The 27,788-nt window shown below is 34.6% G+C and overlaps 1 protein-coding gene and 1 non-coding gene across 9 annotated transcripts; both read right to left on the bottom strand.

Annotated features, from left to right (window-relative positions):
• Positions 1 to 123: 123 nt before the first annotated feature.
• On the bottom strand, positions 124 to 26,909 carry RBM39 (RNA binding motif protein 39). 8 transcript variants are annotated; one of them, XM_074317891.1, is made up of 18 exons: positions 26,606 to 26,902; positions 25,925 to 25,988; positions 24,113 to 24,162; positions 20,768 to 20,843; positions 19,416 to 19,607; positions 16,907 to 16,972; positions 16,757 to 16,810; positions 14,882 to 14,999; positions 13,906 to 14,058; positions 11,355 to 11,492; positions 9,977 to 10,042; positions 8,804 to 9,008; positions 8,330 to 8,407; positions 4,987 to 5,037; positions 2,851 to 2,932; positions 1,714 to 1,819; positions 1,184 to 1,262; positions 124 to 1,090 (listed from the first exon to the last, which is right to left on the bottom strand). In XM_074317891.1, the coding sequence occupies exons 3-18, from the start codon at positions 24,135 to 24,137 to the stop codon at positions 990 to 992; spliced, it is 1,590 nt and encodes a 529-aa protein (XP_074173992.1). In that variant the 5' UTR covers positions 24,138 to 24,162; positions 25,925 to 25,988; positions 26,606 to 26,902; the 3' UTR covers positions 124 to 989. The 8 variants fall into 8 exon arrangements, with proteins under 8 accessions (XP_074173992.1, XP_074173993.1, XP_019588633.1 ...); XM_074317892.1 differs by lacking the exon at positions 26,606 to 26,902 and adding an exon at positions 25,626 to 25,698; XM_019733074.2 differs by lacking the exon at positions 20,768 to 20,843 and having other exon boundaries at positions 19,416 to 19,610; positions 26,606 to 26,909.
• LOC141568430 (U6 spliceosomal RNA) lies at positions 14,561 to 14,669 on the bottom strand. Its single transcript, XR_012491546.1, has one exon. It is a non-coding gene; the product is annotated as a U6 spliceosomal RNA (small nuclear RNA).
• Positions 26,910 to 27,788: the final 879 nt, after the last annotated feature.

The raw sequence follows: 27,788 nt of genomic DNA, 5'->3' as shown, positions 1-27,788 counted from the left end.
ATTCTGTATGGTTTAAGAATTTTCCCGAAGAGGCAAACACCAAATAACTACTAAATCAAAGAAACTTACACCCTATTTTCAAGTTTTTATGACTTTAAAACATTTCAAAAATGAAGATTTCTGTGGCCTTTTTAAGAGAATTTTATTTGAGTGGTTCTTACAAAGATTGTTGCAATATGAAAGTCATTTGTTTGATAGAAATATCAAGCTGTCTTGTCAAACACACTGAAGTAACCCAAAAATATATTTCAGAGCTCACAGAGCTTAAAAAGAGCAAAGATTATATGCAACCAGACAAAACCTATTTCTGCATTTCCTATTTCTTGCTCAGACTGCTTTGCTCACCAGACTCACTAAACATCTTGAGGAAATGCAGGGATCATTTTGTTTGGAATCTTAGACACACTAGAACACATATTTACAAAGAAACTTTTACAGATACATTAATTGAAAAGATACCATCCAGAAATGTAATTTTGAAGTCTCCTTTTCTTGCCAATTAATCAGAGTGCAAGATGAGATGTTAATCAAACAGCCCTCTAGCTGTCTTGAATTGCCATTCACTGTGTACTCCAGAAACCTCTGCTAAACCATCAGCCAAATATCAACATTAGTGAAATGTGAAATGTAACTGCTATGTAAAAAGTTAGGTTTCTGAAACATTAAAAACATTATTACATCCCTGTCTGCCTTTTTACATTAAGCACATTTGTTCCTCTAGAGCTATTCCTATAGATCCGTAATGTAATTTTCTACATGTATATTTAAAAGGCAAACAAGAGAACAGCTTTGTATACAGTGGGATTTGCTAGTTAGGGAGAATGAGCACACTGCATTCCTGTTAACATTTTTATTTTTTCAAGATAACAGGAATTGTATACAAATGACAGTAGACCCTTGCCTCTTTATTTTTATCTAAATAAAAGATAACTCAAGATGAATTCTCAAGAAAGAAAAAAAGCTATGTACATAAGGGGCTATATCTTCCTTCATCGTCTACTTGGAACCAGTAGTTGTGTTGCTGTCATAGAATCAGGAAAGAGGTTGTGATAAGTTGGAAGAGGTACATATGCTGCTGTTATCATTTTACCTGTTGAAATAAACAGATATGTGTAGTTTAACATCTTTACTCAGATTAATTAGGCCCTTAATAATAATCAATCAGAAAAAAGATCAAACTCACCAGCAAACCACCTGCCATGCAATGCATTGACAGCAGCAATGGCTGCAGCAATTGACGGGCACTTCACATACACATTGCCCTAAAATATAACCAAAAAAATGTAAGGACATACAACATGGATTTCAAATAGGTTTATTCACACTATAGAAAAACTCACTGCTCTCTACATATTGTTTCATTGGATAGTATGTACAGCTAGAATTTTACTGAAAATGTTTTATTCTCCCAAAAACTTGCCCTGTACTATTTTTTTCTCTATGATTTAAAAACTGATGAAGAATTAATCAAGATACCAGGATTTCATGGCAAGACTTCAATAATAACCAGCAACACTGCTAATGGCCTGGTCTAATAATTATTCTTCAAAGTATCTTCATTTTACAGGGCATATATTTAGTTGGTATGTTAAAACTTCAGGAGGAAAAAAAAAACTCTAAGGAAAGAGATTATAATATGACCCAAGTATCGGTGAAGATTAAGACAAAAAGAGAGTAACATTGTATCTTTGCTTACTAAAAATATCAGAATACCTGAGCTGAATTTTTGTCAACGTAAATATGAATAACTCCTCCATGTTTATTACATTCTTCAATCACATCATCCTTAATCTCTGTATCCCATCCAACTTCTTCTTCTCTGTAAGATAGTATAAAGTTTTATTAGATACTGCTCAAACTTACAAAATGTTACGTATATTCTCATCTATATAGTTTTTTTAAAAATATGCATTCTTTTCATTTAAAAAGGCATCGATGTTAGCAGATGTAGGGTACTAGAGGAAATCAAATAAAACATTTCTAACCCAAGCTTATAAATTTTAACACTAGCATTTGACATCTTTCAAATGACACTTATACTAATAGTTTATCACCATTTCATAGACAAAGCCAATACAAGAATCCAAGCTCTTTCTATAGTAAACCATGAACTAATATAAATGCAAACAGTACGTTATAAATTATTAGTCACTGTATGACTGTTTTGTCAAATAGCTGGTTTATCAAATTAACTAAACAGAAAACCCAATACTTATATTAAAATATAAGCATTGATTTACAAAACCAACAAGATGTGCGGATTGATTAATGAATGGCATTCTAAAATCACTGAGTAGGCAGTAGAAAAGAAATACTCCAAATTCATAGCAAGTACTAATCAAAAAAAGGAAACCTGAAAAGATACTTTTCTTCTATTAGACATTTTGAAATAAGCTTAAAATTTCAAAGCCAAAAACTGGTAGAGAATAAAATGACAATCGAAATAAAAACTAATAGAAGCTTCATACAAAACTACTTAGATTTAAATGGAAGACATAAAAATCTGTATAGCTTTCAATTCAATTCCCATCTTACAAACACAGCCAAAGGAAATAATCAGAAATGTGCATTAAGATTGTGCTAAGAGAATCAGGTATCCCACTTTAGTTGTTGAAATAGCTTATCTTGAAAAAGTTGGGACTTTATTTTTAGAAAGGAAATTAACTTTAAATGTAACCAAAATTCAATTACACACATATCAATAACAAATCAATCCAGAAAGGCAAAAGAGGATCAAAATTGCTTGAACTATGAAATATATTGAAATACCCTAAATGTTAACTTAGTAAAGTTAAATATTAAAGCTTTCAAAATACACCCTTTTGAACTTGACCAAAGTTTATTACTTACGTTTGAGGGTTAAACATGTTAGACAGTTGAAAACATTGTGTTGCAAGAGGTTGAACAGAGGCAGCTGCAGCTAAAGCTGAAGCTAAAAAAAAAAAGAGAGAGAAATCAGTTTCATGGAAAAGGCATCAGAATAGCAAAACCAAAACAGTAAACCCAAAGCCTGAAACTAGGGTAGTCAAGTCAGCCACTTCACTAATTTATCTCATTTAATAATGCTATCAAAGTACGCAATGGTACCCCATTTTAGTTGCCAGAAAACCGGGGCAACCTATTTGAAATAGCTGATCTTGAGAAAAGTTGGGAGTTTTATTTTTAGAAGGATAATTAAACTTTACATGCAACTAAAATTCAATTACACAACTATCGATACAAATCAATCCAGATAGCAAAGGATAAAATATAAGGATGATTTTGTAGGGCTGTTGGAGTTTATACCCTGAGAAGCAGGGGATGATGAAAACACATCTTTAAAATGAAAAATAAATCTATACCCTATTGTATTTCTTAAGTTTCTGCCCATAGATAGTTACACATTTTTAAAAACATATAAACATTATAATAGGATTAAGTTTTAAAAATAAAATGCATAAAACCATCCAAGGATTTGAGATTTAATATCCTAGGATTATAAAACCTATTACAAAATCAAATTAGTGTTTTAAAAATTAGGTCTGTTTTAGCATAAGAAATATTAAAAAGAACAGACTATACAATTATTCACTATTAAAAATAAAAAACTACTGGACACTTAACATTTAGGAGCAACATTTAAAACTCATGTTGATTTTAAGCTTGAAGTGAGCATTTTTCAAGACAGCTTTCTCCATTGTTTTTATGTGATTTACAAAACATTACCAGTAGCTGTTATACAACTCACTCACCGTAATCATAACATTTGACCAAATTTCATTCCAATACATAACAACAAACAAAGCTAAGGACAAAACAGTGCATTAGAAATTATGGTAATTAAACGGTCACCCAAGGAAGAATCCACTGAATAAAAATTATGGCTATGCATGAAATACATCATAAAAAAATGATTGTGACAGAATTACAAATGCTTTTTGCTTATTTTTCACTTCAATAGTTTTCTTTCATAAAGCTTTATATTAAAATAAAAATGCCAAACTAAAAGATGTCAAATTCTGTTGAGGAAAGTTAACAATGCAACCGTGCATGTGTTCCAATTAAAAAATGAAGTCCACTGTGTACCTTATCATAAACACATGGAAGTATGCTTGAAAAAAAAAAACTAGGTCATTACAAAACAAATGACTTTATTTTTCCACTTTCTCAAATTAGCTATAATATACTATGAATAATGAAAAATATTTAGAATATGTATGATAGAAATATTCCGGCTTAACCTAGATAAATGCAGAACACAATGAATTCAGCATAGAAATATAGTTAACAGGAAAACCCACTAATTCTTTTTAAAATGTTAGGAAAAAAAGGATTGAGTACAATTGTCCCCTTTTCTGGAAAAATTACACATTTAATTCCTGACTCTCAAGTAACATGGAAGACCTTTCTCATACATTAATAGAATCATTTCCTTAAATGACTAAGTATACCCTATAAAAGATGGATACTGAATTTGTTCAATAGCAAATTGCTCTATCAAATGGCAGATGTTCACATAGCAATTAAAAACAAGAAAAAAAAATCACCTACTTTATATATTGTTTCAATCTCTGATATCTGCATGCAATTTAACCTAGGTAATTTTCTTGTTATTTGGTACTACTGGAGTTAAGAGTCAGTTTTTCCTAATCTTATATTAAGTTCACAGACTCTTCTGTTCTAAAAAGTTTGTCTAGTAAAATGACAAATTTAATTTTCTGACTTCTACATAAAACTTACTAACAATCAAAACACAAAAATAAGCATACAAGGCTGACAATAATTCTAAGCAAGCTAAAGCAAAAAAATACACATTTTAATTTTTTTATCTATGCAACTGTAGTATTTTGAATTAGGCCTTCTGAAACATTACCAGATAGCTTACTGTATATATACCATTATGTCATTCTGCCAAAATTGGGTCCAAAATACAAACTACAATAAATATAAACAACTATGTCTTGCTACACATACCTATTTCAAAGACAAATAAAAAACTCAACTCACCTTCAGTCTGTTGGGAAAGTCTTGTTTGCAAATCTATAACAAAAGAGAATTCTACAGCTCAGTGCAGGAACAATGAAGAGCCTCAACTAACAGGGTAAATGTCAGGAAAGCATTAATAAAAGTGGACTACAGTAGCAGGGTTTATGAAAATGAACTTTTATAGTAAAACCTGGCAGCCAAACCTCCTTCCCCATTCCTCATTGACAAGGCTTTGGGGCCTTATTTCCTCCTGTCCTAGAAAACTTACTTATGCCTCTCTCTTCCTATTCCTCGTACTCTTCCATATCTCAAATGCATTCCCTATACTACTCTGCACACGGGAATAATGGGAAATGGGGAAAGGGAAGCACACCGGTCAGAAAATACATGAAAACCCTGATCTTGAGAATTCAATTCCAAGTACTTGGGATATTCAACTATTTATTGTTCTATCAGTGACAATAAGCATTTTAAACTTTCAAAAGTTTATTAAAAAACAGTAATCCCTGCAATAGTACACATCAAACAGGTGTAAACACTTTCACTAATCTATCAATTCAGTAGTATGAATAATCACTACTGGGTGAGTCACCATTCTAATTATGTGTATATACATCATTTTTAAAGTGGTTTTAAGATTCGACTAGTCAAGTCCAGCCCAGAAGGTGACAGTTTTACTGGGGTCTGGTATCATGGCCTAGCCTGGAAATATAATGAAGCAGGAAAAATCTAATTGGGTTTACCATAATCTATGAAGTACAAGAAAATTTAAGCATCTGGTCAGTATTAAAAATAAACAGAATGGGAATTTTTACCAATATATTTCCTCATATAATCAACACTTTACACTGAAAAGGAAGTTAAGTGAAAGCTGCTATTAAGTGAAAACGGCAACAAGTCTGAACAGTAAAGAAAATGCCAGTGTTGAAAAGCTATCTTCAAGTTCAAAAGTTACAGAAATACACAATATAAAAATTGTTTAGATTCAGTACCTAATTCTCATTAACATATGATTGAACTGCAACATTTAATACCATTTGGGATTCTTGCCGAGTACAGAAAATGATTATAAAACATGGTCAAAAATGAAAAGGGACCTGCAGCCCAAGTTACATTGGGATATAAGTATACCTGGGTCCTAGGTGCTCAAAATTGGCATCTCAGAGTTGAAGAAATGTAACTGGTGTATACTGAAGGAACTTGAAGATATGACCATAGGAACACTGTCAATAAACTTTAAATTATAACAAAATTTGTCTTTTTCCTAAAATGGGAAAAAATGTATAAATATCAAAAATCCATGCTCTTTAAAGTGTATATAAATCCCTATCAAAATGTTAAAAGTTGTAAGTTAGAAAACAAAGCATGGGTTTCATAAAGGTAAAGATCCTATCTTAGGATCTGAAAAAAAATGTAAGTATTAGTGATGACCCACCCTTGGTTTCAAAAAACAGCTTTAAAGGACTCAGGGGACAAGGGCCTCAATCACATGAACACTCAATAATTAATTTCAACAAGGAATGTATGAGCTTTTAATACTATCTGGAGAAAAATACCCAGCTACATAAATATTTACCTAAAAACTCAGTGATTCTTAACTCAGCAATACAATTTATGCGAAGTGTAAGAAAACAAACTTTTAAATCATGTCAATGAACACTAACAAGGGGGAACATAACAAATACACAGATAATTAAATGGCTATTTTCAGCAACCCTTGTGGACGTTTCGAATTTTAGTTAATCACAGTAACATAAGCTACACAGTGAATGTGCCCAGGGAGGTGTGGTCATATATCATGCATCATAGGAGAAATAATGACTGAGGGTAGTAACACTAACATTGAAAAGTCTTCACCTTCTTCAATTAGATCAAGATACTGTTTATGAAGATCAAATCAACGTATTTGATACAGCATCCAGAATACAACCTAAGATTGTTTAGAAATCAATCATATGTCATGGCATCAAATCTTTGAAGGCAAGAACAAATCTTGTTCACTAGCCTTTAGTGAATTACCTAGAAATATGGTAAACAATCAAACATTAAACATTTTCTAAATTATTGAAAGAATAACCTGAACAATGGGAAGTAATACAAGGACAGCTTTCGGATTAAATAATTTTTAAATCACAGACGGATTTATTTGTGGAAGTGATGGGTTTCTTTTAATATCTTCAATTATAGCAAGTGGTATCTATGACTACATCACTATAAAGAAATTAAATGGCTAATAGTTGTTTAAAAAGTAAAAATTAAATGTAACAATGGTTATGCTTTTTCTTCTCATAAGGATTCACTTGGCATGGTTTTGTCAGAAATTTTAGAGGATATTTTATCTGTCAGATTGCAAAATAAATCATCCAATTTGACAGAAGCACAGGAAATTAAAGACAGATTTCCTAAAGGTATTCAGAAATGTATGGATATCCACTATGGAGAAGCCCCCATCTATAAATAATAAATAATAATGTAAAAGCAGAAATGATCCTCTCCATTAATTAGATATAATGAACTTTCAATTTAAAAGATCAAGCAACCACATGGACTTTTATATATTCAGATGCAGTATCATCGTATCTCATTTTTTACATATTGTCAGTTTCATTTTATAGATAAGATCAAAGGACCAATTCATAATAGAAATTGCCATACTTTCTTGGGATAAGTATTTCCTGTCATACGTCCACAATACCAATGGTGCTTAGATGTTCTAAAAGCAAGTATTCGACATTTCAAAATTAAATGTTATCCTAGCTTCTAGTTATCGGATAAAATCAAGGTTTATAAAAGAAAATCCATGTAATTAAAGTAAGTCGTGAAAGAGGAAGACAGTTTTTCACGAAGTGAACCCCTTGCTGCATAATTATCACAAACTATCAATTCTCTCCACCCTTCGTGCCATCTCCAGGAACTTCGTTCCCTAACTCACCATCTCAAAATAATATGTACTATTTAGGAGAGCGGTTTACTCTTCTCTTTTGGTACTGCAATTACTTTAATGGAGCTCGATTTAAAGGCCTCTTGTAGTTTCCTGAACTTAAACATTACAAAGAAACTTCTTTAAATCAATTATCAACTTTTTGGTCTTTAATTAAAAGTGATGTATTTTAAAAAGGTCTAACTTACAGCAATTTCAACTAAAAATTAGTGTGCAGGGTTCAATAGTAATACCCTGACAACTTATTAGTTACTGGAAAATTCTGTTCTATATCTCCACTTCCTTACACACTCTTGAAATTTATAGGCCAGAAGTACTTGATGAATTGAATTCTCTGTAAGTCCTTTTAAATGCAAAAATTTGGCAAATTTTCGAATTAGGTGAAAAAAAATGATTTCAAATTAGAAAAGATTCAATTCCTACCTGCCACAGCACCAAATGCCAAAGAGCCACTCATCTGTAGAGCTTGCTGTGCTGCTGGTGGGATCTGCAAACCCGTACCTGTAAAAGAATAGGTCTTAAAGTCCTTACTATGTTAAGAGCAGAAAACATAGTTTTCTGAGTGTTTACTACCAAAGTCACTTCACTAAAAGAAATTTCAAGTAGCATATAGTGTTAAGAACTGTAACTAAATTTATTGTGTGAAGATACAATTTTTACAGAAAGCAAAAGGAATCCTGTAACATACGCTATAGTACTCAAAATGCACCACTATCAAATAGATTCCTTTAGAACGTTAAGACAAGGAATTTCCTTCCATCTATGAAACTATACACGTGTTACCCAAGGATGTCAACTCCAAAATAAGAAACCCTTTTCCATTTGTTAGTCTACATGGTTCCCTTTCTCATTACCGTAACCCATAATAAATCATTCACAACACTCAGAAAAACTTACCCTCTGCAAGTCTTGCCATTAATTGGAGACGACCAGTTGTTCCCAAATCAATTCCAGTCCTTTCCAGTTCATCACTGTCCAAAAATGAGCTAGCACTGGAAGCATCAGTACGTTCAGTAACATGGCCAACTTTCATTGGCCTTCCTGCTAGCTCAAATCCATTAAGTTGTTCCAAAGCCTTCTTGGCACATTCTGAATCAGAAAACTGTATAATTGAGAGAGGGGATTTAAAAAAGTCCAGTGTATTAGTTCACATATGTAACCAAGGTAAGGAAATGTGTACTTGTTAAGTCTAGTAATAATATAATAAGACCCGGTCTTATATTAAAATAAGCCCCGGTCTTGTATTAATTTTTGCTCCAAACAACGCATGAGAGCTGATTGTCTGGCTAGGTCTTATTTTCAGGGAAACATGGTAAAACAAAATGTTAGTGAGTAAACAGTTTTATAAGTAAGTTTTCTCCTTCCACCAGCACATATTAGGAAGATAAAATCCTTGTGACCAATAAAATAGATTCTCTACCACTACAGAACAGGTTTAAATTTTATGGAACTTTGGATATTAAGACAATTCTAAATTCTTGATTAAAACTGGGACCTATCTGTATCTTAAAGTGAAAATATGTTTCTAGGATCTTACAACATTATAAGATCATACATTTTAAAAATTGCTATTACGTTACTGGATTGTACCAGGAAGTAATAGACAAAGAGTCTACTGTTAAAAGGGCAGGCACCTCTATTCACAATCATTCCAGCTGCCACCTCATACCCTAATCAAAAGCACTTTTAATAAGGCATCCCTGGTCACTGTGGTAAGTTGTGTTCATATAAAAAGAATTTTAGGTAAAATGGAATTACAAGGGTCCTTCTTCATTCAACTGACAAGATGTTATTAAGAGCCAGAAACTGAAGACATCATATCAAGTCAGAGACTTCAATTATACAGAGTTGGCTAAACAAATTGACGACATACAGGATAATAGTAAAACTGGTTAAACAAACTTTCACATTTAGGGGACACTTATTGCTACTAGGAAATGGCTATTAAGGGCAAGCTAATTTAAATATTAATCATTCTTCCTTCCTCGTTTCCAGTAACTAATGAAGCTTTACTATGCTGCTTAGATCAAAAATGTTTAAGTCATAATATTAATCATAGTATTTCTTTACCGTAATAAATCCGTATCCCTTGGATCGACCTGTTTCACTATCCATCATGAGCTGTATACTTTCAATCTAAAAAAAAAAAAAAATATATATATATATATATACATATGTTAAAAGGATAGGGCAAATTTTTATTCCTCAAAATATGTTTAAAAAATCTCCTCTCCCCCTAAAAAATAATTGAAAACATACCACAATCCCTAATGCCCCCCAAAATCTTCTAAAGGCCTAGAAACTTCCTAAACAAGAAGTCATGTACTGGCGAGCTGCAAGAAATCTCAACACTTAAGTCTTTTGGCTCAAAAACGCATCACAAAAACCTAGTCCTTTGTAAAATACAATTAGGAGTTAGAAACAAAATCAACGTCGTTGTTTCCTTTCCATTATGTTAACAACTGAAAATTAATTCTCAATACCAGACATGATGAATTGTGCCAAATGTTGAATATTCAAACATTGGATGTGGCTAATGAATGCACAACTCTGAATATAATAAAAAGCAGTTAATTGTTCACTTTAAATGGGTGAACTATATGGTTTATGAATTACATCACACTATCCCAATAAAGCTATCCATACATAGAAAGCATGAAAAATTAAAACACAGCACCCATATGTCAAATTTCTTCATGTTCTGGTGGTTTCAGAAATGTATTCATTTTGTATTGACTGACCAGACCAATCAATTATGATTTATGTACCATTGTATGTATTTCCAATAAATAAAACACCCACAATCTCAACACCCTAACATTTACCATTATTGACACTTAAAACAGTTTAACAAAGAGGATCAGTGGGGTGGGGTAGGGTAGTGCAAGAAAGCAATAAAAAGAATATCCAAGGGCAATGAACATCAGTGAAGGTACAGCAGGAACCCAGATTTTTATTCATGGCCACATCATGAATCTTTTAAACCAGAGCACAGCCTATTATTAACACTTATTCTAAAACAAAATGTCTATTCTAAAATGAAGACTAACTGGACAGAAACAAAACAGTCTAATTATTCTTGAATTTAGTAGAGAAGCCTCTCTACATACCCCTAAAATTTTCAGTAAGAGCACCCCCCCCAAAAAAAAACACCAAGGGAAAAATATCTCTTGCTCCAAATGCACAGTACATTCACCATTCATGTTGATTTTTAAAAAACAATTGATTCTAATACTCATGCATTTCACTGTAGCACTGTATCTTCAAATAATATCTTCTTTCAGGGAAACTATCTTAATCTAAATTGTCACAAAAACCTTACAGAAAGACTCTCCCCCATCTTAATGTTAATCTTAGAAATATGACGAAGCCGATATACAAAAATTATTATGCAGTTATATTTGGATCACGAACCTATCAAGGATCCATTGAGGAAATTGGGACTTACCCTTCCAAAAGGCTCAAAGATCCCCCGAAGCATATCTTCAGTTATGTTAAAGTGTAATGAGCCCACATAAAGCCTCATAGGTCCAGCACTTCCCTTTTGCAGATTGTTTGCCATTGCTGCAGCTCTGTTTTTTTCTGCCTACAAATTAGGTAGGACAAAATGCACATCACGCAGCACTAAAACAAATCATTTTAAACAGAGTAATAAATCCCATTTTTAACTTAGGTTTGCTTAATGATGAAGTCAAAGGTTAGTGACGAAATTATGCTAAGTGTAACAGTCACACACAAAAGGACAAATTGTGTAATTCCACTTACTGTTACTGTTATTAATGGCATTGAACTATACATGATTAAAATTACTAAATTTTTAAACAAAAATTGTTTTACTTAATGTGATGTTTTTTACCACAATAAAAACATTTTTAAAGTTTTAAGACACGCAAAAGTCATATACTGAGCAATCATACAACGCATTTCATACATAAAATGAAATCAATCATAAAACTACATTATGCCATCTGATGCATCCTGGTATCAGACATGCTAACGTAGAAAACAAGATTATTTCTTGGAATCGTTAAGTCCATTCATTATTCATTAATGTACTCTCAGATCAGTTACTCAAAGTACAGTACACAACTGTCATAAAGGGGCTCTGCCAATATAAACCAAATTAAACCTTTCAGTTCAGCTGTCATTTATTCCAAAGCAAGTACTTATCAAAATCAATAGTTCTCAGTTTATATTCTGAAACAAGCTCCTTTTCTTACAACAGACTGGCTACCTTCAGTAGTATATCTCAACAGGTTAAATGACTTCAACATGTAATTTGATGCTTCTCAGCCCTCTGTCAAGTCAATCTACACACTATTAGGTCTGTCCTCATCTATTATAGGAAATGAACTGAGCAATGATTTTTGCCAATTTCCTAACAATTACTTTCCTATTGTTTACATATAATCAAGTGATAAATACCCAATGTTAACTACTCCTAAAATAGGACCTGTTACCAACTTTTAGAGGTGACAGAGCTAGTAATTTGATCGTTACATAAGCTTGTTAGCAGTGAAACTGCAACTTCAAGTCAGATCTGTTACAAAGCTTATGCATAAATTTATAATATTATGTTCAAGTTTGATGAAGTAACCAGATTACTTAGGAGTTATGGAGAGTTTATTTCAATGGTTTGAAAAGCAACCAACATGACTATTCAGTCAGTGAATAGCACAAAAGCACGAACAGGTACTTTCATATTATATACTTAATAGATTGATACATCCCAACTTTCCACATCTAAATGAACTAAAATATTAACGCCAATTCTGTAGAGTATCAGCAAAGAGGAATTAAAACACAATTGCAGTTATCTTAAGTAGAAGATATTCTCAAAATTAGTTTGAAATATCTTATTTTCAAGAAATACTAGAACTGGAGTGGCCAGATGGCTCAGTTGGTTAGAGCACAAGCTCTTAACAAGGTTGCCAGTTCAACTCCTGCATAGGATGATGGGCTGCGCCTCCCGCCAACTAGACTGAAAATGGTGACTGGACGTGGAGCTGAGCTGCGCCCTCCACAACTAGACTGAAGGACAACGACTTGACTTGGAGCTGATGGGTCCAAAAATGCACTATTCCCCAATTAAAAAAAGAAATGCTAGAACTGACAGCAATTCAAACTACTCTTAACATTATACATCTTGTAAACATATTCAATTTATTAAAAATGAGAAAATCACTCCATTTGAAAGATTGGGGGGGCCGGCCCGGTGGCTCAGGCGGTTAGAGCTCCGTGCTCCTAACTCCGAAGGCTGCCAGTTCGATTCCCACATGGGCCAGTGGGCTCTCAACCACAAGGTTGCCAGTTCAATTCCTCGAGTCCCGCAAGGGATGGTGGGCTCTGTCCCCTGCATCTAAGGTTGAACACGGCACCTTGAGCTGAGCTGCCTCCCGGATGGCTCAGTTGGTTGGGGCGCATCCTCTCAACCACAAGGTTGCCGGTTCGACTCCCGCAAGGGATGGTGGGCTGTGCCCCCTGCAACTAGCAACGGCAACTGGACCTGGAGCTGAGCTGTGCCCTCCACAACTAAGACTGAAAAAACAACAACTTGAAGCTGAACAGCACCCTCCACAACTGAGATTGAAAGGACAACAACTTGACTTGGAAAAAAAGTCCTAGAAGTATAGTATTCCCCAATAAAGTCCTGTTCCCCTTCCCCAATAAAATCTTTAAAAAAAAAGAAAGATTGGGAAGGGAAAACATGTACTTAGATGCTTCTATCTCCAACTAAGAAATCATCAAAATCAATAAAATTCTAGACCAAGTTCTCAAGTTTTTTTCATGAAATAGTATTTACAACTTCTATTAAAATGGAACAGGATGGGACTGAGCATACACTATTATCAAAGTAATCAAGACAAAGTTTTAAAAAAAAGCTATCTTGAGAACATGACTCGAGGTAGTCAGTGGTGATTATGCAAAGCACATTGCACAACACTAAGCAACAGGTTTCCAGTGCTATGGATTATCAAATTCTTAAGGAAAAAATTTACCTGTGATGCCTGTACTATGATTGGCACTCCTAAAACACGTTGGCCAGTTAATCCTATTGCTAGAGGCACTGAGCTTACATCGACAAACTCCACGTAAGCAATTCCCTTGGAACGTCTTGAATTTCTATCAGAAATCATTCTTACATCTCGAACCTAAAAAGAAAACACTCATCACAAGGTTGTTTTGTGCAATCATCCAGCATGAGCCATTATAAGTAGTAATTTCAAAAAGGGACAAGAGACACATTATTGATGCAGCACAGAAGCCATTAAATTTTTTTTAACAAGTAAATTTGTAGGCTGAATTCTATCTTCTATGGTTTTTTAAAAATTAGTTTCAGGTGTACAAAACAATGTAATAAACATTTACACACCTCACAAAGTGATAACCACCCCCCAATCTACTATCCCTGACATATACAGCTGTTACAATTCCATTGACTCTATTCCCTATGCTGTACTCCACACTCTATGACTATATATTACAGTTGACATTCAGTATTATTCAGCTTCAGCCTCAGGTGTGCACGGCAGTGGCATGTACACCGTCCATGAAGTGGTCTCCCTATTAAGACAAGTGCCTATCTTACACCCTACAAAATCTTTACGTTACTAATTATATTCCCCAAACTTTCTTTCATATCCCCATGGCAATATTATGGTTATTAATTTCTGCTTTCTAAGCGTGTCATCCTTGCGCAGGGGCCATGCTAATCTTCTCTGTATTGTTCCAATTTTAGTATATGTGCTGCCTAAGAGAGCACCTACCTTCTATCTTGGTGAATACATGGTAACATTTATCAACTCCAACACTATTAAACTTTGAGGCAAAACAAATGTTACCAAAAATAAAGTCCCTAACTAAATTCTACAAGATTTGGTGGTCAGGTGTCTTCTCACTCTATCTGCCAGCTAACAATTACTAAAATGTTTGCAATTTCCATTTATTTGATCGCCCTAAATAGGCTAAGATTACCTTTCCTACTGTAGAGAAAAACTCTTCCAGATCCCTTGGCCGAATTCTTGCTGCCAGCTGCATGCAGAAAACTGTCCTAGCATCTCTTTCCTCAGGAGTTAGATTATCAATAGGTTCCCTACCAGGAGTAAAAGAGGTAAAATTTGTAACTTACTCTTTTTAAAGTACATTTTTAATAAACACAATAAACTTTATCAGAACTAGTTTGTTAGTACCCCCAAGCCAGATTTATACAAAATGTCCACAAAGTAATTCAATGTGACTCAATTCCTTGAACAGAATGATAGTTTACTAAATGTTTCTTCTAATATTTTACAAGGTATCAGGACAAAAGTCCACTGGCCTCTCAATCGTACAAATGCTAATTTCTCCAGGATGATAAAAGGCCAATCAGAAGCCTGAGCATTTAGTAATAACAGGAAATAACACCTGACAAGCCACAAATTGGACTAGTCCAAAGTTAGTAGAAACGATGATTTCCCACAACAAAACCATAAAGTGAAATTAAGTTTGATAATCACAAATGACAAACTTGAGAGTAAAACACCAAATGACAAAAACTATTTGATTCTAAGAATTGTTCTATTTAACAAATTTATTTAACAAATTTAGATATATAAACAACCAGTAAGCTGGTTGTTCATTAGAACAGATTTTACTTAAGACTGCAAATTAGTATCCAAAGAAATGTTTTTTGATGGATACAGAACACATAGACAGTAACCATAAGCAAATTTAAAATAAAAAGCAGGAAATTATCTAGACAAATAGTGGGATTCAATTTATTCATTATTACAAATAGCCTTACACTTCTGAATTTATAGAAGGAATTAAAGTGCTCAAATAAGGGAGAAAAGTACAAGAGCACAATAGATGAAATTTAACTGCATAAATTTCAAAGAAAATATAAGAGCATGTTAACAGTCCCTAATACAAAATATCATTAAGATTAGGTTCTAAGTGAATCCTTAAAGAAATAAGCATAAACATGCTCTTATCCACACTCTGGACATTCTCAGGAAGTACTTTTGAAATACTCCATCTACAAAACTCTGATACATCCCCTTGAGAAATCAACAAGTGACTTTAAGCATATTACTGTAAAACAGGTACAAGGCTGGACTACATCCAGACGAGAATTAAAAAAAGTTCTTATAAAACTAAATATTAAAGAGTAAAAACATCAGTATCTGTTACAAAGAGAGCTTTTAAAATCATTAAGTTTTTACCAACTCCTAGAATCAGAACATACTAAATAACAGGATAGAGTCAAAGCTAAAAATGCCCTTTAAGCAAGCCAGAAAGAACACCAGTAAACAACGCTACCATATGACAAAATGTTGCTTGAACCAAAATGGTAGATTAGACAGATTAAGCCTTATGTTTATTTAAAAGGAAAATAAACATTTAAGAATGTATTTGGATCAAATATCAAAAACCAGTCAATTTGGTTAAGACTCTGGAAATTAAATACTTTTTCTCAGGGAAGAGATTTGCAAAATGGTAAAACTCATAATTGTTATAACTACTTTCCCACATGAGGCCATTTCAATAACTCAAATTTATTAATTCCAAAGGTCAATTTATTGAAATGTATTTAAAGATTTCGGTAACTACTACTGAAATTTTTTAATTATAAAAGGGAAATAAGATTACATGTAGTATCTGCACATTAAATGATTAATTATTGCTCCACTCTTCATTAATATGAAATTAAAATGAAAGCTATTGAAAATTTAGAAGTAAACACTGATTTAACAGTACTACTACAAAAGGAATCAAGACTTAATATGGTCCAAATTGCACAGTATCATTAAATTTAGTTGTAGCATAAAAGCTAAAAGCTCTAAAGAAAGAAATAGGGACAACAGCTACCTCACAGGGCTCTTGTCTTTTCTGAATGGACTTTTGCTTCGGGAGCGTCGTCTGCTGCAAAGTTAAAAAGTTTCAGAAGTTACCCAAACAAGTACAACACATTAGTTCCTTGAAAAACAATTTAAACAATTCAGAAGTATGTTTAAAAACCTTAATTTGATGCTATGAGGCAACCCAATCTTTCCTCGGATGGCACTGTTAAATTTTGGTCCGGAGCTAAAAAGGAAACACAAAATTACACTAGTTACAGGTTTAGGGTCTTGCTAAGATCACGTTCATGTGTTCTCCAGCAAGCTGAACATTGTTTAAGCCATTTCTTTTCCACCTCAATTATGAAGAGGAAGGAGGCTTTTTCTCTTAACTCTTTCCCAGGCAAACTGCTCTTGCAGTTATCCATCCTGGATTACTGAGAGGTGCCAAAACCAAAGGTTACAGCCTCAAAATGTTTTAAATTCGGAGAATGCTCTTATTTTTAGTCTATGGTTTTGAAAAGTTATACATTTATGAATACATTCTTGAAGTTTAAAGAACACATAGAAGTGAAAATAAATCCTCCTGAACTTCTTTCACACCAGGAATAACTATGGTGTGCATCTTTACACATCCTTTCTCAGGGACATACATGTGTTTACACATACATACGTATACAATATTCATGTTTTCTTGTTTAAGGGACTTCTTTTACAAAAGGGACTAAGTCTTTATATAACCATGAAACTCCAATTTTTCCATTTAACAGCAAGTCTCAGGCACTATATAAAAAGCACATTCTGCATATCATACTTCATCCCCTTGTGGCAAAATATTACGTAGAAAAGATGTAAAGGAAGTTCATCAATTCTTCAGAAAATTCTTTTTTGAGGACTCAACATATTAAAGGAGCGTTTTTTTAAAAGATCAAAAGGGCAAATATTCAAAAAGTTTTATTCTGTATTCTAAAAAAAATTCCCAAAACTGCTGGACCTTTTATTTTGAAAGACCAAACTAACTTAAAGGGATAGTCAGATGTCCCTTAGTGCTCATCCTGTTATTCTTTTCCAGAAGGGTAGCAAAATGAAATAATTATCTATCCAAATATGGTCTGTGACCCACATTTGGATTCATTTTCATGAACTCTACACGTACCTACAACCTCAAAGCAGTTCCAAATAAATTATTTTGTATTAAATGGGTCCTTTGCAATTCAAACTAATAGTGATATAAGAAAGTACATTTACCAGATTAAGTTCAAATGAGAATGTACAAATAGTTTCTTTCCCCTTATTATAGGCTCAGTTTTTACTTCCATAGTTTAAAACTAACCTAAAACCAAATGTGAGAACTAAATCATTTTTAAGTCAGACCAGGATCATAAGTTGACTTCAAGTACTTGTCACTCACGAGGAAACTGTATTCAGAATTTATTAAGGTAATTCTTTTTCCTCTGATTTAGTTCATTCTGGTAAAAAAGAATGCAGTAAATTTTGATAAATTGGACAAAAAGCAAAGTATTTTCTAACAGAGCATTCAGAATTAAGAGAACATTGTCGTCCCTTTAAGCTCTTAAAAAGTGTGAAATAACAGCTAGGAGGAACTTAGAAAACAAGTTCAATTCCTTTCATTTTAAAGATTTAAGAGCCAGAATCAATTCAAAGTGATACTAACTTTAGTGGCTTCAAATACCAAAACATTTCATGAATAGTAGTTATGGTGGGTGCTTTATTTACATTCTCTTACTTAATGCTCGTTACAGTTTATGTCAATTGCTACTTCCTTAAAACTCGAGGAAAAAAGCTTAAAGGGTTAACTTGCCCACGTGAGAGTCAAGGTTCTGATTTAGCTGTTTGTCTTTGAATTCCATCTTCAACCATTCAAGTTTTAAAGTTAGAAGTGTTAATTTTAATATATCCCATAGTTTATAATAGTTATGTTAGGAAAGAACGTGATAAAATACTAAGGATTGCTAGAGTCAATCCTTACTTAAGTGTTGCAAGAAAACTCTTACCAATTATTAATATAGCTGAGTTTTCAATTACTATAACGAAACTTGTTTTCATCTTAAACAACCATATCCAGGTTTCCATAATGATTTAACCTTCAAAGCATGGTTGGTGCTTTATTTAAAAAACCTTAATACAAGCGATGTGTGTGGTGTGTGATGAACCTCCAAAATGATCATTATCCAGGAGCATACACCAAATTCACAAAGGGTCTGTCATTTCAGCTAAAAACAGCCACACAGACAAGATTAGCTAATTACGTATTTAACTAAAATGTACATATTTGTAACTTGTATTCATCTGAGCTATAAAATTTTAAATAAATATATGTTCAGTAAATATTAGTTCACACACCTTTAAGCTTTCAAGTATTTCGTACTACATCTTTTTTTTTTTTTAAAGGACTCTTGCTTTAGTCTAGTTTGGACTGGCATACTATTCTTTTTAGATAGAATATTTTTAGATGGAACATCAGAAAATCTGTATGCCTAGTAAAACAAAAGTTATCTATTTGTCCACACTATTTTCCACTTTACTAGTCTTTTTAATGTCAATATCCTCAACACTTTTTAACTAATTACATTGAGAAATAAAATTTCACAATTCAAATCATGTAAATTGCTATCTGGATACCCAGAGAATGACTCTCTAACAAAATCATCATAATTATAGTTACATACTAAGGACTTCTGTAGCGGCCTCTGAATCTGCGATCTCGACTTCTTGAGCGACTCCGTCTCCTTTCTTTGCTTCTACTTCGCTTCCTTTCGCGGCTTTTGCTCTTTTTCCTTTCTCTATCTCTGCTTCGCTTCCGTTCCTTACTTTTACTTCTTTTTCGTTCATGACTACGACTTCTGCTCTTGCTTTTTTTCCTCCTGAGAAGAAAAAAAAAAAATCACCATTACCTTTCTGGTTTAAGAATCTGCCCAAATATACTTCCTTTTATGGTCAGAAATTTTATCTTTTTATAAATTTATTTTGCTAGTTTTACTACCATACAATGATACTTAATCATAGTTGTGGAAAAATAATTCCTAGGTAAAGTAAAACACCACCCAACCTTTGCCTTCTACTATTGAAATTCAGCAGTCCGTTGACAAAGTATCATTTGAAAGCGGGACTTCAATGATCTCCTGAGTCAGCTACAGCTTTAACCAGGAAAGGACTTTTTGGGTAAGTATAGCTCAAAACTTGAACTTTTAAATAAAGTTTGACCATCATATAACTGGCCAAGAAGTATTACTGTAATCCGTAAGATGCAGTAATAAAAATCAAAGTTATAATAGAATATGTTAATGTTTAAGTACTACTGCTGGATCACATATATTTTCATTAAATATAGTAAGTTCTCTTAAGGCAATTTTAACCCAATTTATACATGTAAATATTTTATATTTTCAAAGGGCCATACAAACACCAGTACTTTGGTTTTCATGGGCAAAATTACAAGTAATGACAAAGGACAGTAAAACTAATGCAGTAAAGTGCATTCTGACACTCCTACTAGATTTTACTGTGATCACTTGTTACCTTTTATTTAAAGTTATAATGAGTACACCAGAAAATGGGAGTATGCCATTTTTTATGCCAGTTTATACAAGCCTGTGGGGTGCAATCAAAACCAAGAATCAACATCTATATAATAATTTTTATAAAATCTCAAACTCTGAAAGGTAAAAGAGCCAGTCAGTCATATCTTTGTTAATTTCTATATTCTTCACAGTATACTACCCACTCATTTCATAACTAAATCTTACAGTCTGTACCTCTACATCATCACCCAAATTTTAGAGGTGCCTTCAGATATTTTTTAATATAAATTGAAAGACATTTCAAATAAACTTATTCCACTAAAATGTCAATTTGTAATGGCTAAAAGATTAAACATTTTGACAACTACATCATTTGGAATCTTAATTAGCTGTTTAGTCCTTATCAAAGCAAAGTTAGCACAAGAGCAACTGAAGTCTGCCTCAAAGAACCTGTAAAGCAGGTCATCTTAGAGTGCATTGAAAATAGAAAATGAAGACACCCACCTTCTGGAATCTTGAAACCCACACTCCAATCACAAGGAGATGTAGAGCTTTCCAAGGAGGCAGAAACTTTGTCTAAAATTTCAAGATAATCCACCTGACTGTCAGAAATGTATATGCTAGGTAGCACATGACAGAAAATTAGGCTACACTCATTTATATAGAAGTCATCAAAGCAATGCCCAGAAGGGCAACAAATTAACATTCCAAATTTGTTGCCTGAAAAACCTGACCCTATCTCTTAAAGAATTCCGTGCAGTAGCTATAATCAGAAGTTCTAATTATAATCAATTAGGGGACAAAGTAAAAAGTAACTCCATCTCCTACAAAAAAGACAAAGTTTTGCTCTGCTCATAGATGGTACACAGCAGAGAGGCAGCCAACCTCCCTATTTACCTCTTTTTAAGGCCCAGAACTTATTTCGCCAAAGGAAAGGACTCAAAACTTGGACAGCTAATTTCAACTTAAGGTCTTCCTAGGACTTTTTATAAATGAGTCCCCACCCACATCTGAAGGCAACCCCAGACAGGTAAAGACAGCAACATACTAATGCATTCAGAATATACAGTCCTCTGCATAAAAGCACAGACAAAAATTTAAGGGTGCAAGAAATCAGTATATTTCTCTGTAACAAACTGCAGCTTCAAAGAACATTTATGAAGTTAACTAAAGGGTTATCAAAATCCATACTAATAGTCAAATCCTGTTACAACTTAAAAGGGACTTTCCAAAGTCTTTAGTGCAGTGGAATTTTGTACTGAACATCATTGAAGTAAATGGTCCACTGGGCTGGGCCTTTGGACTTTTTGGTTATATGGCCTCTGCTGTAAAGGTGTTTTGCTATAACTGGATTTGACCTCTTCCATGTAAGAAGATCTAAATTTTAAATGCAAAGTACTCTGGAAAATAAGAAAAAAAATAGAAAAGTCATTTATTCCAAAACTTATAGATAATCCAAACCACAGTAGCCAATATATTTCAACTGTGTCATTTTGTTATCCTTTTTTGAGTAATTCCTGAAGAGCTTAACTGAATGGATGGGCAAAACTGGTTACACTAACAAACATTCCCATGAAGGCAAGCGCAGGTACCTAAAAGGCATACTTTGATGTCTTGCCAAACTCAGGGGTATAAAGCTCTTTTGAAAGTAGGCTGTAATTGATAACAAGTTTGTGTTACATTATAGTTCCTTTTACTACCAAATACAATTGAGTGTATGTACTGAGAATCAGAATTACTATTTTTGAAAAGGAAACATTTACTAGTCACTTTCAATTTCTCAAAATGTGTACTTTCTTTCGACCTTAAAACTGCATCCCAACACTCAATGGCTTTTAAGATGAAAAAATGCAACAGGGCACCTTTCCTTCCATTAAGACACTTTTATACAATTTATACAAAAGATTAAAGCACAAAACACTTTATTTGTTTTATATTGTATCTATCCCTAAACACAATTTTGTTCTAGATAAGTTTCAAATTAATTTGAAAGATTAATTCCCTTCAGAAAAATGGGTGAACAAGGGAACCATTTATTTAATCAGCTCTAATTGAGGGTGGGAAGTCTGACAGAAAAATAATTTGTACCTTTTAGAAGATTCTAGATAGTTGGGAATGTTTTGAAAAGTTCTTCCCTTAAACAAAGAATCCTAGGATCAATCAATTAAAGAAAGTTGTCGATTCTTAACCCCGTAAGACTCTGTATTAGGTAAATAAAGGCCACTAAGCACCAGTCATTGAGAGCTTGATGCTAAATTTCCTTGTAAAAGCTTGGTAGCCTTAATTAGCTTAGATTCAGGATGAAAACAAGTATAAACTGGGGTTAGCAAGAAGTGACTTCTGAGAAAGGTACAACAAAGGTCTGTGCCCAAAACTGTATCCTCATCCTTTTGGCACTTATGGTGAGATCTTTACTCACCCACGAGGCCTCATACCTACATTGGATCATTTTAGTCATTTTATACAAATAGCCCTTCCTAGGTTTTCTTTGGTTTACAGAATTGCGAATCAGAACCATTAATTAGGAAGCAGTTACTTTGGTAAAGGTCTAAAACCAGATGACATTAAACCATGCAATGATTGGTTGATTGTCTCACACCATTAACAATTGAAGACTAAATCCATAACTTCTTATCATTAGTGAAGGAAGTATTAGGTTGGTGCAAAAGTAATTGCAGTTTTTGTAATTGTTTTTAACCTTCTAAACCGCAATTACTTTTGCACCAACTTAATATAACAGTCCCACCCAAGCTTGTACCAGAAATATAGGACATTTTCTACAAATTCTATCATTTGTAATCCATCACATTTTCCGGGAATTACAAGAATAAAAGAATTGCATAGCAAAGCCTGAATAATCCAATCTGACAATTTTCTCATCGTTTTATATTACATCTATCTAACAAAGTTGTGAGGGTGTTGAAATAGTGTATTATGAAGCACTTTTGAGCTCTTAAGAGGAAGAGCCAAAAGAACCAAGTAAATAGCTGTTTTACCATCACTTTTCATTATACACTATGAGGGACACAAACGTGACAAAATGAAATCACAAGGCTAATATAATTTCATGCTTATAACATGACCACGTGATATTAAGAATTTTAGAGCTGAAAGGAAACTCCAAAAATTAATAGGATCCAACCTTATAAAGTAGATATGATTCATACTGTTACTTAGATTTTTGTATACTGGATTCTGTACTAGTCTGTAACACTGAGTTCCTATTTTGGGTTACTCATTTAACTCAAATAACTTGCATCAATACTCAATTTTTTTTTTAATTCCATTCTCACTATTAAGTCTATCAGAGTTTAAAAGCTTAAGACAACAAAAGTCATGTTAGGGGAACGTCAGAAGTACTTAAGTATGCCATAGTGTTATGAAAAGAAGGCCTTTAAGCAGCCAAGAGCTTTAAATGACAGCTCTGAGTCCTTCGGTGACTTAGAACAAACAATATTTTCCATGGCCTGGTTATTTATTACTTTTTCTTCTTCCTAACCCATCTTTAGTGGATACAATAGTTTAGTGGATATTAAGCCCAAGTTAATAAACTTAAAAGACAAGCTCTAACCCAGGAACTCATATCCAGATTGTTATGGATGGACTTGAGGGGAAGGTGTCCTAAAGGTCCCTGAAACCATATGCTGAAATCTAGGGAAAAAGTCCATTGTTTTATATCCTCAAATAGGGTGTCGCGTCCCAAAAGGTAAAGAACCACTTTTCTAAAAGAGGCAAAGAAAGCTTCAGAAGAGAACCTTAGTTTGATGCTTTAGCCACAGGAACACAACTTTAATAAGGTCTCAATCACAAAGTTTCCCCACCCCAGGTCCCTTCTTAAAACTTACTTTTTGCTACGTTCTTCATGGCCATTAGCACTGCTCAACTTGTTCTCATCCTAAGCAGGGTTGATAGAAGAACATCATGAGGACGAAGTGGTAACATTTCAAGTTGTCAAAGGGTAAAGGGAACAGGAATAAGAAAATACAAAACAATTTTAAAACTAATTACTTATTTATAGTTTAACATGGAAGGCTATAAAAAAATTTAGATGGGTATGTGTTTAACCACTTTGTTGCTTACAATTAAGTCATCAAAGTACAAAAATAAAAATGCATATTAACATGTTAAATTTATTTTCTTATATAGTTAGATATTAAGTTATCCAGATTTACAATGTTGAAGTGGTTAAATAGAATTTCTTTAAAACATGAATGAAGTCCTGTTTTGAGTTTTAGTCCATGTGCTATGGTCCCTTTGGTCAGTACCATGGCTCTATTTCTGCCTAAGCCCCAAGTGGCCATGCTAGCAGCCAGCCACTATCGATTTCCTGTGACCGATGCCATTCCTGAGATCTTCGCCCATTTCCGTTGGAGGGTTGGGACTGTAAGAGCTTGATGCCACCTCTGTCACACATCTCGCCCTGAAGCAAACAGGGATTCACACTGCTTTAGTAATGTTGACTCCCAAGAACCCAAGAAAGTCAATTAATAATCCACCAGTCCAACCTAAACATTTCCTACTTCCATACCTGTTTACATGGAACTACATCCACGTTAAACTAAGACACAAGAATCTTAACATTAAAATAGAAAGAAGTCTTCAAGAGTCTAAGCATTACAAACTACGTACACTATTTAAAGCTATAAAGAATTCATCCAAATTGGTACCACATGGTCGTGCTATACACTCCAAAACAAATGTATTATTTTCAAAAGGTTTAGCGCAATGTTTATTTTAAAGTTTGATCACATCAGTTATAGGAGCATAACTACTAACTTACAAAGCCTACAGTTTGTGACACCAGTGATAATGCATGCATACTGCTATTTTCACCACCAACTGGTGAAAGAATGAAAAGACACTACTTTTACTGTGATACTGAAATGGGTCAGACTGTATTAGCCAAAATAATTCCTTTGTAGTTTTTAAGTGTGAAATATGCCAGGGACTAACTAAAAATAAAACAATATGGAGAACAGTAAAACAGTCATCAAGTGACTTTTAAGTTGTGATACTGCCTCTTTTGTTTAAAATTTTTTTCTATTCAGGGATCCAAGAATTTTATTAATTTTTAACTGAGCAGCAGATCATCACCTGCCTGTTTTAATATTTTACCATCACCAGTCTTTTTTATATATATATACATATAAAAAATTTTAAATCTCACCCATTTCTTCTTGTAAGACTTAAAGATTTGCTTGCCACAGACTGGTTATGCTTTGTTATTCTTGGACCCCTGCTATTTTCCCAAACCACTACATTCACCTTTTTGCTATACCAAACTGGAGCTGGTAATTCTTAGTTGAGTCATTTTTACCTAGGGGACCACGGTACAGCGATAAGTCACTCAATTACTACCTTATGATTGACAGTTCACACTGGAATCAAAGGTGAATTCATGGGAGTAGAGGTGAGATATCGTTAGGCAAGTCTACAAAGAGAGATAGATGGGCATTTATTCATCACGCTGAAGTGAAACTACTGCACAATATTATTACATCAATAGCATATATTTACTTTTTGTAAGTTATACGTAATGCATCTCTGATAAGATAAATCAAGAGGGCTCCGGGGAGGTTAGTTTACATTTCAGCAGTAGTTTCGTGAATAATGCTAAATTAAGAAATATATAAACCTCACCGACATGTTTTTCTCACCTTCTTGTAAGGAGCCTCAAGCATTGCTTCAATATCAATATCGTCTGCCATTTTCTCTAAACGCCTATGAAAATAGTAAGAAAAGTAATTCTATGAGTAAATACTTTTCGGTTCTGCTCAATTTCTTTCTTAGACGAATACCCCGAAACTTCAGAAAAACCTTCAAAAGCCCTAGAATGACTAAAATGGCAGGAAGCCCTTTACCAGGTTTGGCAATTAAATCTGAAATATCTCTAAGATCGAGCACACCAAAATAAATGTTCGACTTTTAAAAGCCTGAAATGAACTCCAAAACCTGAAGCTGGGAGCCTCAAGCTAGAGCGCCTTTTTGCGCGCAAAACCCGCGCTGCCATTTTAGGGGTAAGGGAAACTCCCTCGGTTGGGAGGTGTTGTGTGCCATGGCAGCGGTCGGCTGGCGCCATGTTGGGAGGTCGCGGCCAGCGCAGGCCTTGAAGGGACCGGTCGCCATCTGCCCGAGACCTCTCCGGGGTTCATGCCACCCAAGAATCTGAAACCTAAACGACCGAAAAAGGGCGCGGTCGCCGAAATGGAGCCTGTTTCTCGAGAACGTGGCTCCCCCCCCACGTCGCCAAAGACCGCCTATGGAGTGCCCCTCAACCCAGAAAAGAATCAAACCGCTGAAAAGCTCCGAAAATACACCGGTCCGCAACGCTTGCTTACCTGTGAGGGCTTCCGGGCCCCTGCAGTAGTCGTATTCGGAAAGAGGAGGGCTGCTACTGCTACGGCTGCCGCTGTTGCTACTGTTAAGCCGCTAGGCCCGGGCCGCGGTACCGCCCAGCCCCAATTTCGGGCTCCGAGGGCGGATAGGCCCGAGCGAATCTAAAAGAAACAATGGAATTAGAGAGGCCCGCGCGGGAGTGCAGGACGGCGGCTTCGGCAGCTCAGGATCCAACCCTGCGACAACGTCCGCAGACTCCCTGAAATGGCGGCCTCTGCTTCCCCGTACTCACATTCACTAACACACATATACACACACAAACACACGGGGCCTCACAGAGCCCGCAGCACGGGCTCTCGCGAGAAATTGTCCCTAGTTCCAGACTGGAGTCGCCTAAATATCGCGAGATCTAAGTATGGCCCTAGCGACCATGGCCCAATCTCGCGCAATGATTGCGCCACAGATATTACCATCCCCCATTCAGAGAGGCGCCTTTGACTCCTCCCTCTAGATGGGCGTCCATATCTCGCGAGACCTTGCATGTTGCTAGGGCAAAGACAGTTGGTACACTTCCTGTCAATCTTTTAGAAAACTCAACGCTGAGTGGAAGTCGGTTGTCGCCACCTCCTCCTGGCGTCTCCTGACAGCTATCTGAAGGTTTTATCCTCAGAGCTGACAGCCCCCACCTTTCCCTGGGCCTCCCTCGCAGATGTCTGTCAAGGTCGTCATAAGACAACTTAGTCCATATGGCGATGGAATAAAACGAAAACGGTCATACATAGTATTTTATCTGCCAAGGGTGAAGACAAAGTGAAAAGCATATGAGAATGCGGAAGAGACCTTACAGGGGTAGAGAGCTAGGGCTGTAGAGTAAAAATTAGATGTTCCTGCCTTTTGGAGCCAGTGGACTAGGCTCTGCCTTGACTGTCCAGCTTCAAAACACCCTTGGAAGTAATGGAGAAAGGCAAAGAGGTGAAAAACCAAACTGCTTCCCTGGGCAGTGCATCACCTTGGTGCCCCCTAAATTTATAGTGGGTGGGGGCAAAAAAATTATACACATGACTTGTATTCATCTTTTGTTATGGGTATATATTGAGTATTACAATTTCAATACAGTGTTTTTCCTTTCTTAAAATGTGTATACATTTTTTTGAGCACCCTCTGTAGTCTGGCCTTGTGTCCGGG

Source organism: Rhinolophus sinicus, linkage group LG13 (genome assembly GCF_036562045.2).
Source record: "Rhinolophus sinicus isolate RSC01 linkage group LG13, ASM3656204v1, whole genome shotgun sequence".
Taxonomy (NCBI): Eukaryota; Metazoa; Chordata; class Mammalia; order Chiroptera; family Rhinolophidae; genus Rhinolophus; species Rhinolophus sinicus.
Note: the sequence above shows the minus strand (reverse complement) of the source record. Positions and strands in the feature narration are given on the sequence as shown.